Source organism: Oreochromis aureus, linkage group 3, assembly GCF_013358895.1.
Source record: "Oreochromis aureus strain Israel breed Guangdong linkage group 3, ZZ_aureus, whole genome shotgun sequence".
Taxonomy (NCBI): domain Eukaryota; kingdom Metazoa; phylum Chordata; class Actinopteri; order Cichliformes; family Cichlidae; genus Oreochromis; species Oreochromis aureus.
The window spans coordinates 51335345-51347918 of NC_052944.1; the positions used below are offsets into that span (position 1 = coordinate 51335345).

At 37.3% G+C, this 12574-nt stretch overlaps 1 protein-coding gene across 1 annotated transcript in view; it reads left to right on the forward strand.

Annotated features, from left to right (window-relative positions):
* Positions 1-4133: 4133 nt before the first annotated feature.
* Positions 4134-12574, forward strand: part of LOC116330761 (CAP-Gly domain-containing linker protein 1-like) — a 46277-nt gene continuing 37836 nt past the window's right edge. The window contains exons 1-15 of the mRNA XM_039599024.1: positions 4134-4163; positions 8059-8104; positions 8265-8372; positions 8548-8633; positions 9066-9176; positions 9371-9484; positions 9694-9783; positions 9923-10018; positions 10371-10469; positions 10728-10826; positions 11064-11255; positions 11337-11405; positions 11572-11667; positions 12002-12100; positions 12370-12468. Of these exons, the coding sequence (XP_039454958.1) occupies positions 8065-8104; positions 8265-8372; positions 8548-8633; positions 9066-9176; positions 9371-9484; positions 9694-9783; positions 9923-10018; positions 10371-10469; positions 10728-10826; positions 11064-11255; positions 11337-11405; positions 11572-11667; positions 12002-12100; positions 12370-12468 (1398 nt within the window). The 5' untranslated portion in view covers positions 4134-4163; positions 8059-8064. The remainder of the gene's footprint in view (positions 4164-8058; positions 8105-8264; positions 8373-8547; positions 8634-9065; positions 9177-9370; positions 9485-9693; positions 9784-9922; positions 10019-10370; positions 10470-10727; positions 10827-11063; positions 11256-11336; positions 11406-11571; positions 11668-12001; positions 12101-12369; positions 12469-12574) is intronic.

The following is a 12574-nucleotide window of genomic DNA, read 5'->3' on the forward strand; positions in this document are numbered from 1 at the left end:
CTTTGCCCACAGTGGCAAAGACTTACATTTTCATATTAAATTCAGCTTCTCCATCATGTAGTTTTCAGCTGTTTCATACAGGGTTCAGTATAATAGTTGTATTCATAGGTGTGCTCTATATCTCAACAATGGCTCATAATGGGATGGCAGTCTTTCAAACAGGTCAAGTGCCTCTATGCGTGTCATTAGTTTAAATATTTACCTATTTTACTTCATCTCATATGTCATTGTACTGAATTTGAGCAACCTTAAACTTAATGCAGATTACTGTTAACAACTGGTTAAAGTAATGGTCTGGAGCACAGGCTGTTGTTGATCAGGGAAATCTAAAGAATCATCTAAACATTTTGTGTCAGCACGGGGTGGGGGAAAGCCATTCACCAGAGCATAGCTTAACTGCTGCTGATGTGGGCTGGCCTTCTCCACACGCTCTTCAAGGCTGCTGTTTTCCTGAAAACTTCTAACATTTGAATCTCTTCCTTAGGAACCCATGATAACAACAACAGTCGGCGTCACAGACCACGTGTTCTACTCTGCACTCACTCACACAAACACACTCAACACAACAACAACAACAACACAAAATAGGCCTATTGTCCAGCACAGTCTGGACTCCGCGGAACTTCTCAACGCCCACTGAGTGGCAGAGAATTTACTACAGGACCCCACAAAGTGGTCCGTATTTCACCCCACTAAGACGGCGAACCAAAAAAGTTCGAACTGCGCAACTCTGCAACTTAATGTTTCTGTACAACAACTTCACTGAGCGGTTTTGTACATCGCCCCACTAAGATGGCGAATTTTAGCCCCACTAAGCGGTCACGAACATCGCCCCACACAGCCGGCGAAGACGTACAGTTATAGAGATGTACTCTAAACTTACTCGGTGTTGCTTAGCGTGTAATATCAGCCTCGGATCCCGCCGATCGTCATTCGTCGAGGAGAGAAAACAGACAGCTAATCCACCGGCCCGATGACAAATTCTCACGTCTCGCTGACGTCAGGGTTCTCTCCTCGGTGAATGCCGACTCCAGGGATCCGGCGTCAAAGGACCAATTAATGATAGGTTTGTAGCTTGAACCTATTCGCTGGAACGTTGAAGACAATGTAATTACACAGCAAGCAAGACACGAGTAGGCAAAGTTCTTTATGTTTCACGTGCACGGGAGAGAACTGGACAAATGCCGTTCCTTCGCTTGACCCCAGTTGCTCTCGTCCACTCCCCCGTAACACTGCTCTTTTATTGTGGTTACATGAATATGCATAGGTTCATTAACATATGACATCTTACATAGGTACACATGTGAACAAAGAATACCTTGTGTGTGTGTGTGTGTGTGTGTGTGGAATGTGACTCCCCAAAGCTGGTGCCAGGAGTCTAGCGGTCCATCTAAACAAAAGGCTCTTAGACTCAAACAGATATACGTGTGTTTGCTATACCATATATCAGCAAGAGAAGATACGACCTCTCCTAGGAGACGTGTGATCTATACCAGAACACTCTGAGGAGGAGTGAACGCACTTCCCTCTTCATGCTACACAGAGTTGTTACAGACCTCCTAGGATGAGACATCCTTTCAATCTACAAATGATTATATACTTCTAAGCATATATGAGTAAATATTTGTAAGCATAAATGGCAATAAACAATACAAATCTAACAGAAGCCAGTGGCACGGCCTCAGGTATAGGCTTGGTTTTGTGTCTGCTGGTCAGTCTTTGGTCCAGATTGTCCACATGTAAACAACAGTTTGAAGGAATGGAGTCAAACATTGTTAATTCCAGAGAGCTCGAATCATCCCAATTGTCCTCTTGCTTCATATTTGTGGTTTAAAGTCAACCTGTGGATTAAAATGCAAATGTGATTTATTTATTTATTTGTTCACTACCATCATCAGGTTTAAAGTGACTTTGTTCTAGTGAAACAGGAAACTGATCAGTTCTTGAGATAAAGAAGTGAAACACCTGCTACAACGTGGAATGAACTGAATATCTGTGGTGACCTCATGCTTTCATTGTCTAAACGTGGTCATAAACCTGTTTGTGTTTCAGTATAAATACTTCCCTTAATTTGTTTTCTTTTTTCTTAGATTAGATCGTTGAAGGTTATCAACTAAAGCTAACTTCAACAAAGGCACAGAATTAAAAGGAGCATTTATTTTATTATCTGAAGTAATAATACATAGACAACTAATGCTAGTGAAACATTATACAGGGTGGGCCATTTATATGGATACACCGTAATAAAATGGGAATGGTTGGTTATATTAAAGTCCTGTTTGTGGCACATTAGTATATGTGAGGGGGAAAACTCCTCAAGATGGGTGGTGACCATGGTGGCCATTTAGAAGTCGGCCATCTTGGATACAACGTTTTTTCAATAGGAAGAGGGCCATGTGACACATCAAACTTATTGGTAATGTCACAAGAAAAACAATGGTGTGGTTGTTTTCAACGTAACTTTAATATCACCAACCATTCCCATGTTATTACGGTGTATCCATATAAATGGCCCACCCTGTACAAAGAGCTTTAACATCTGTTTTTGAGACCACTGTGCTTTGGGATCTCCTTGGATCATGGATAGCATCTCACATGAGGAAAATAAATATTTCTAACATTTTCGAGCAGCAGGAGACAAAAACAGGTCTTGGCTGCTGTCCACTTTTCCTTTTCCTTCTTTAGATCTCATGTCAGGGTGCTTACATGCTCTAACTATAATGAGAGCTCAGATATGATGTCACCAGCTTCCAGAGAAGCAGGAAAGTAATAAAATCTTAAGATGAAAGAATGAAGTACGGTCTGTTTTAAAGAGAAAATGTTAAACACTGAAAAGATGCCATGAATTTTTCCCTCGAATTCTGCTGAAGGCCGTGTAGTTGACTTGTTTCTGGATAGTTTGAGGTTACTGGGGGGAGGTGCTTTGTTTCCTAATGCTTGTATAAAACAGCAAAGAGGCTTAAGACATGATGGTTCTTAATTTTCTTTAAAAAACAGCGTGAATGTGGAAAACATGCAAAGAGCAAGAAAAATGAAAAACTAAAACTAAAATAAACAAAAGACATGTTATTGCATGTTGTGCTGTGTCACTTGTTTCCTTGTTTTTCTTTAGCTGTAGTGACCTTTGTAATTTTTACAAGTATTTCCAAACCTGTGGCCTAAACAGTGCCAGAAAACAGGTTTAACAAACTCAACTCAAAACAGATTAAATGTTTGATCATTATATGTGAAGCAACTATATTTAAAAGCTTTCTTTATTCAAACTAATTGCAAACAAACAAAAAGTATCCTGTGACAGATAAATATAGGCTGATTACCTTAAAATCCTTAATCAGTTTTTAACTACTTTCTTTACATTGTGTACATTTGTACTTTAATGTTGTAGATTGTAGGTCAGTTCAAACACTGGAGCTCCTGCACTAAAGTGACCTGGTGTCCCACTTTATGTAGCATTTATTATTCCCTGTCCCACATTGGGTCTAATGAAGTCAGCACATGAGTCTAGAAGCATGTGTTTAACAAAGAGAGAAAACGTCTAGTGAAGCATAGATTACCCATCAGAAAATCAGCTGGAATAACAATAATGTGGTTTAATAGAAAGCAACAGAAAGCAACAACAGGGAGGTAATACTGTTCAATAAATTGAGAAAAACTTTAGTTATTATTAATGCTTATTGAATTAACTTCATTAAACTACACTGTATTCATCATTCAATATCGGAGAACCATAGTTTGTTCATTTATTTATTAATTAATTTTTTATTATTAAAATTACTTTCAAGCATCGCAACATTTTTGCCACAGATTTACTTTGTTTGGTTAACTTGTGCCCATCCATGTTTGTGTGCACAAATGTAAAGTATGGACACACTCAAAAAAACATTTCATCATAACAAGGTCAAAGGTCAAGGCCTTAGGTTTGTAACAGCTGCCTAACCAGATCGCATCACGCTGGCATTAAAAGCATTTAATGAAGTTTCATTTTAACATCACATGAATTGATTGTTTGTTTGACACACAAATTCTTTTCCTCATCAGACTTCTGAAGAAACCACGCCTCCTGTTACTGCAGGTGAGTGTTTTCCTTTAACCAGTGCTCAAGGACAAATGCTGCACAGCCTCACTCACTGCAAGGAAGCAGATGCAGCAGTTTCATTTATGAGGTAAATACTTTATGTTTGGTTGTTTGTATAATTTACTGTATAATAGAAACATAAAGTGTGTCTCTGTGGTTCTAACTGACAGTTTTACAGTGTTAAACTGTACAAATGTAAAAACCTTTAATACAGTTCTCATATGCAGATTTTGTTGTGATTTAAGGTGTATTTGTTTGTTTGTGAGGCAATTTACAACAAGCTACATTGTAATAGTTATTATAACTCTATGCTGCTCATTAAACAGTGTGTGTGCAATGAAGTCCATCTACAGAGGAGAAACAGTAAAAGCTTAATTATGCGAAATAATTAAGGCCTCATTTACATGAACTGTTACTTTTTTTAGAAAACATAAATACAATCATTCATTCTGATCATAGTTAACTGCTGATAGATCATACACAGCATGGTATATATCAAAATTGAGTTACGATATTGTTTAATTTTTTTGAGTTCAACATGAATACGATAGAAGATAACCTTTATTAGTCCCACACGTGGGAAATTTGTTTTGTTACAGCAGAAAGCGGACAGTGGAAAGTTACATAGAAAAATTGGTAAAACACTGAAATGAGATAAGAATAAGATACTGTACACAATAGAATAGAATAAAATAGAATACAAATGCTATATACAACTGAGGAAAATACAATGACGCCAGAGTAAAGAGGAGATAAGAAAGAAGCTCAGAATGAGTGGAGATATGCCAATGTTTTAGATGTTGGCATATCCTTCAGAATGACCCAAACTTATTAGGTACCTTTAAAGAACCACCAATGATAACCTACAGGAGAGGATGGAATATTAAAGATAGACTTGTTAGAGCTTGCCAGGACCCTATTACTCCAGATAAAACCCTGATAAGCCATAACCTACATGGTAATTTCAAGTGTGGGGCATGCATTAATTGTCAATACACCAAAAATGTTAAATCATTCAAAGACCCTAGGTGACAAAACCATTGCCACAAAGGGCTTTATCACATGCAGAACTAAAAATGTAATCTACATGATACAGTGCCCATGCAATAAAATATATATAGGAGAAACATCCCGCCCCCTTAAAGATCGAATTAATGAACACAGAAGTTCGATCAAGAGGAATGATCTAACCAGCCCTGTTGCAAGACACTTCAATGTTAAACATCCAAATTCACCATTATTTTTCCTAGGCATTGAAGCCATTAAACTAAACCAAAGAGGTGGCAATATAAATTTTATCCGGAAAAAAAGAGAAGCATTTTGGATATTCCGCTTTAAGAGTCTGCACCCCAGAGGTATGAATGAGGATTTTTCTATCAATGAGTTTTTATGAATTACAGTTTTTTTTTAAAATAAATTTTATTTATTATTTATTTTTATCCTAATTTTATCAGTTAAATTACTCTCACATGAGTAATGTTTATTTAATTAATCTTGTTATTTCAGCCAAAGAAGGTGTAGCGTTCTAGACATCTCATCTTTAGTCTACACTTCAGTCTAAATTTTAGAGACATAAATTAGGATTTTTTAACAAATATGTTCCCATGTGTTGACGTAATCTTGTTTTCCAATTCAAACATGCTTTTACCATTAAAGACTGCCCCTTGTTGGTTTTATTATTTTTTTTTCTTTGACCTGTGTGTATATTTATAGAATCCTTCTTATGCTATTCATGCATGTATTATTTTCAGACATATGGAGGTTATGTCACCCCCCCTCTCTTCCTCATCATTAATGTTCTAGTCCAACATCTACTTGGGCGTGACCTAACCAATTAACCAATACCTACTTATGATATGTCAGCTGACCTATCTGTGAAGTTTTGACTGGTTAATTTGAATTTTTTTCTGTTTCCTGTCTTGTATTTAAGCTATTTTTTTTACAATGTTTTACTATGACCCTGATGAAGGCCACAAGCCGAAATGCGTTGGTCAATTATTAATAGTGATGGTGAGATGAAGCCTCGTGATGAGCTGAAGCTTTCCATCCAACTGGTCGACTCATGGTTCGAAGCATTGTGATGATTCATTTGCTCTACTGCGCCATCAAGTGGACGATTTAAGTGAAATAAGCTCTGTGATTATAATGATGTGATGTGTAAACCTCTAAACTGAATAAATAGATTGTTTTCGTGGTTATTTATCCCAAATATTGTCTCAGTATGCCTGATACAAAAGAGAAAGTGGAAACTATCAGGACAGAGTTTTGGTATGATTCTGTAACTGTTAGGCCTGCGTATTGTCACTGATTTCTAGAATCGATTCGATCCAGGATTCGATCAGGGGAAATTGTGCCTCAGTCAGAAATATTATAATTCAGATCATGGATCAGTACATTTCTATATTTTATATCTATAAAAAGAAAGCTGACACTTGCGAGACTTTATCAAAGGTGTGAGCATCACAGCAGATGCCTTTGTGTCAAAGCAGCTAAGGATAAAACAGAAATACGATTTATAAAAATATTCTGCAGCAGATCAAAAACGAAAGAAAACCATTCATTAACATATGAACATTACTGATGCTGCTGAATGAAGCAAAGCAAAGTTACAGAGGTTTAGAGACACGGCTAAGCGTTTTGCAATTTTGCATAATTTTAAAAAGTTTAAATTTGTTTGGTAGCCTATTGAACAGCAGAAATTAGGTTTTCTTTTCGGTAGTAAGTAAAAGGAAAAAACAGCGGCTGACAGCGCTGTAAACAACGGTAGACTTGTGCGTAACAAGCAAGGGAATAATGCAGAAAACAGATTTTTAGACGGGAAACTGTTCTTCAAGTACAGGGAGAGAGAGGGAGAGAGAGCTGTGCATGAAGTGTGATTTTTATCGTGGTGGAAGCAAAACAGCAAAAGTCAGAAGGAATTCATGACGATGTTTATGTGAAGCGTAGTTTGGATCTTCTTTTGCTGCTGCTTCGGTCAATATTGTTTGGACAGAAATAAAACCTGCAGCGTCAGAATCAGCGCAAAAAGACGTAAAAACAAAGCGCGGACCCGCCGACACATGAGAATCAGTGAGCTGTCCTTTCAGCCCCGACCGTGTCCGTGTCGTCGGGTGAGAAAGGCGACATCTCACTGATTCTGATCCGTCAGCGGTTCCGCGCTTTGTGTTTGCGTCTTTGTGCAGAATCCGTGTACCTGCTGTGACTTACTGTTTTAGCTGTTTGGTGGTTGTTGAAATTTTTGTGAGGTTTAACCTGAGATTCTGGCATTTCGGGCAAAATAAAGTTATATTAAAAATCGATTCAGGATTTTAATTAAACAATATCACGTTTTCCAAGCGAGAATCGATTTTAATCGATAATCAAAACCCGCCCCTATAACTGTGTAATCATGCTTATGTACATCTGGATAATGACACAAACTGTGTGGCGCTTCACTTTTTAATAAACTAAAAGACATAAATCAGGTTATAGGATCTGTAGTGTTGTGTATTTATATTATGGTACTTATCATTTGTGATATTTATTACTGTGTGCATACTTTATTGGAAGAGAAAACAAATCTCTTCCTTGCAGGCTCCATCGAAGAAGAAATGCTCAAGTAACTATGTAGCACGTACGTAATCCAATTCCGCAACACAATGTGATGGGGAATCAGCTGTGTTTTGCTGCCCATTTTATTTCGAATCTGGCGCGAACCAGTGAACCAGTTCCCGAATCAGTCACGTGGTACGGACTGCCCGCGAAGCCTCGAACGTCACTGCATACGTACTCAAAGCAAGCCTCGATACGCGGTTCACAGACACGCCCCCGAGATTACCCGAAGCGCGATTCGAAGCTTCGACACACAGGACACATCACTAATTATTAAAGCTGTTCTTCGTTTCTCAAGTGTTGCTGGAGTTCCTGCTTTTTTGAGTTTTTTAGTTTAACATGAATGCAGAGGTATATCTCTTTAATATGACTATTTTCTTCTTGTTTTACAGAACAAAATGACCATAAAAAGCTTGTTTGGATTCTCAGTCACCCCAGGTAACCTGACTCAATTATATTCAAATTTTCTTCACTTACTAATTTTTACTGGCAGTTAGATGATAAATAAAGAAACATTTTTGTTTTTTACATTGGAGATTATTATTAATATTATTATAGCTATTTTAGTTTCCTGATTTCCTTTAATTTTTCACTTCAGAGAATTTGACTCCTACTCCGGTGTTTATCTACATCTGCATTACTGTTGTCTCCTTGCCCATTCTTCTTGTTGTCATTGTCACATACAAGTGTAAACAAAAGAAAAACAGTAAGTTACAAATTCATTTTTCAGTCTAGTTTAATGAGCTATATGAATAACTTGTTTCATTTTAATTGTATTTTAACAGATGTTGGATAAAGCGCAAGATCACCCAGATTAATTAAGACTGTATAAGAATCAAACTAAACACTAATCTGCAACTTGCATATTGTGTTTCTGACAGGAGGGAGCAAACATGAAAATAAGACAGCTGAGAGGAATTCAACTGAAGCTTTGAGCTCAGGAGAAACAGAAAATGACAACAAGCATGTAAGTAAACAATGGACATTACTTTTATCTACTTCAGATGAAGAAAGAAACAAAGAGAATTGCGTGTCAGAGGGGAGCCTAACCTGAACAACAAGGTTCCACTGTCATTGCTGTGAGTAAAGGCATGATAGTAGGACAAACTTAGACAAATGAAGAAATAAATACCACAATAAAGTTACCAACCATCACAGTGAGACTCTGTTGTAAAGCAACATGAGTTTTTAGAGGTGTTGATTTGTTGAGTTTTGACAGCTTGTTTCAGTCTTTATAGTTAGTGAAATTATGTACCTGTGCATTTGTTACCTACAACTCTTAATTTCATTTGTCTTCACCTATGATGCAGAAAAGATTTGCTGAGCCAAACTGCCCGCAGACCTGTTAAATGGTGTGCTTCACTACTTTAACGTTTTTTATTTCTCATTTCTCTCCCAGTCCGAAGTCAGAAAAGCTCAGAGTCAGAAGGATGAAGAGCACGAGAAGCAGGAAGTTGAGAAGAAGATGAAGGCAGAGACTCTGAAGGCAAATGAGATCGAGGGGAATGAGGTACATTGAGTTTGTAATTATTTATCCTCTTCACAAGGCATCATTTTTTATTCCAGTAATGTTCATATTTGGTGTCAGTTTACAGTAACTCCCAGTAAAAACTTAAATATGATTTACGCAAACAGAAGTGGAAGAGAAATTAAAACCTCTAAAATTCAGATTTTTTTTTTGTTGCATTTTTACTTTTAAAACAGTCTGAGACTCAGAGTCAAGATGTAAAAGCTGAAGTCCGGATGGTCGAGGATCAGAATGAAGGGAATGAAAACCTGCAGACACCAAACAAAGATCTGAAGACCGACAATGCTGAGGTTAAACTCTTTGCTTACGTTACTTTACTTTAGTCTTTAATTCTTAAATGTTATCATAAAATTTTAAATTCTTTTTTCTTTTTAATTTAAAAACCTAACGGTAACACTGCTAAATTATGGAACAGAATAACAAACGATAAAGCAATTTTATATTGCTCATCACCAAACAATCATACAGCTGGCTGACTTACACTGACACTGCCTTTCAACTGCAGCTGTCAAAGTCAGATGAGGTTTTAAAGAAGACCAAACCTGAACCAGAGAAGCAGAGTGTGGAGATCAGTACACCAAAGGAGGAGGTGTGTTTGCCCTCAGACAGCTTTGCATGCACAAAACCAGCTCAGATGTTTCCCCAGTTATTATCTAGTCTATGCTCAGGTCTTAGCTAACCCAAATGAGTGGAATATTTGTATTCTCAGCTGTGCTTTTGTTTGTTAGTTGGAGAAAAATGAGGAGATGACACCTGACATGCTGAAGGAAAAGCAGAAGACTTCTTCACTGAAGCTCGACCTTGCTGTCACCAGGATAAATAAAGTACGTAACATCCCCTCTTACAGCACACATGGACACAATTAATTTTATTATTTTATTCATATTACACCAAATCATGACATCTGCCACCTTATGGTGGTTTTTAAGTAACCACATTTGAATGTCATTAGATAAGTTAAACAGTTACCCCTTCAGTGAGCACTTGGTGATGTTTAGAAGGAAAAGTTGTCTTTTAAAAATAAAACCTTCAACGGAGGCACGCTGAGGAAGCACAGCCATATTTGATCAGTAGCTGATCTTTGTCTTACTTTATGTTTTAAAATCAAGGGGAAAAAAACTGCTTCAAGTGTTTTTATATGATCGTCACTCATTTCAAACACTTTTCTTTTTCCAGCTGGAAGACACAGTTGATCAGTTTTTTAGTGGTAAAAATCAGTCGATGGAAACCGAGCTGGATAACCTGAAGAGAATGCTGCAGGCCAAAGAAAAAGAGGTTGATTTCTTCACTCTACTGTTTATTATTGGCAATTCTTTTATATTTAGTTTATATGAGGTTTATTTTCAGATATATCAGATTTCAGATATCTGTATTTAACCTGATAGGAACATAGAAAAATGTGTCTCCTGCACAGACTTATGCTTCATTTGGCTATTCTAACTTTGTAAAATTACAATCATCATTGCTGATGACTACAAGTTTGAGGCCAAGTATAAGCTACGGTGCTAACTTAACGGTGTTTGTGTTTGTTAGCTGGAGACATTTAAATGGCTGAGAAATTACCTCATTAATGAAATCCCTGAGTCTTTTTCACAACTAAAGTTTGAGCTCGCCATCAGCAGGATGCAGAAGGTAAACACACACAAACATACACTCTCATATAACACATGCACACATAATGTCAGGGCTGTTTGATTCACCTGACTCTTATATAATGTACCAAATAATAACAGAAATGTCAAGACTTCTGACCTCAGTATTATACACTATACAAAGAAAAATAGTCACAGATTTGTTTTCTTTTTGTATTAATCTCGCCTTTTAATGTCCTGCTTATTAACACAGTGTGTTTCTCAATTTATATTTCAGCTGGAGGACAAAGTAGAAGAACTACTTCATGGTAAAGATCAGTCAAATGACAAAGACTTGCAGATCCTGAAGTGGAAGCTTGAAGCCAAAGAAAAAGAAGCTGCAGCCCTGAAGCTCAGTGATGAACACCAGACTGAGGAAGGAGATGAGAAGAACCTGCAGACTCTGGAGAATAACTCACCAAACCATGTTGTGAGTAACATTGGCAAATTACATCTTCCAAAATTTTGAAACTTTATTTTCAAAGCTCTAACATTTATTCTCTAATCTCAGGTGGATGAAGAAGTAGCTGTAGCACAGCAGCAGCTGCAGGGTGAGGAGCAGCGCAGGGGGAGTGATGAGGTGAGGATGCAGACACTGAAGAAAAGTGTGGAGAGCATGAATGAAGTGTCTAAATGCATGAAACCAGCTTAGATGTTTCCCCAGTTATTATCTAGTCTATGCTCAGGTCTTGGCTAACCCAAATGAGTGGAATATTAATCCTCTCAGCTGTACTTTTGTCTGTTAGTTGGAGAAAAATGAGGAGATGACACCTGACATGCTTAAGAAAAAGCAGAAGACTTCATCACTGAAGCTCGACCTTGCTGTCACCAGGATAAATAAAGTACGTAACATCCCCTCTTACAGCACACATGGACACAATTAATTTGATAATTTTATTTATATTACACCAAATCATGACATCTGCCACCTTATGGTGGTTTGAACCACATTTGAATGTCATTAGATAAATTAAACAGTTACCCCTTCAGTGAGCACTCGGTGATGTTTAGAAGGAAAAGTTGTGTTTTAAAACTGAGGCACGCTGAGGAACCACAGCCATATTTGATCAGTAGCTGATCTTTGTCTTACTTTCTGTTTTAAAATCAAGGAAAAAAATCCTGCTTCAAGTGTTTTTGTATGATCAGCACTCATTTCAAACAATTTTCTTTTTCCAGCTGGAAGACACAGTTGATCAGTTTTTCAGTGGTAAAAATCAGTCGATGGAAACCGAGCTGGATAACCTGAAGAGGACGCTGCAGGCCAAAGAAAAAGAGGTTGATTTCTTCACTTCACTTTTTATACATTGGCATTTATCCTTTTATATTTAGTTTATATGAGGTTTATTTTTATTTTCAGATATATCAGATTTCAGGTATCTATGTTTAACCTGAAAGCAACTTAGAAAAAATGTGTCCCCTGCACAGACTTATGCTTCATTTGGCTAGTCTAACTTTGTAAAGTTACAGCCATCATTGCTGATGACTACAAGTTTGAGGCCAAGTATAAGCTACGGTGCTAACTTAACGGTGTTTGTGTTTGTTAGCTGGAGACATTTAAATGGCTGAGAAATTACCTCATTAATGAAATCCCCGAGTCTTTTTCACAACTAAAGTTTGAGCTCGCCATCAGCAAGGTGCAGAAGGTAAACACACACAAACATACACTCTCATATAACACATGCACACATAATGTCAGGGCTGTTTGATTCACCTGACTCTTATATAATATACCAAATCATAACAGAGAAA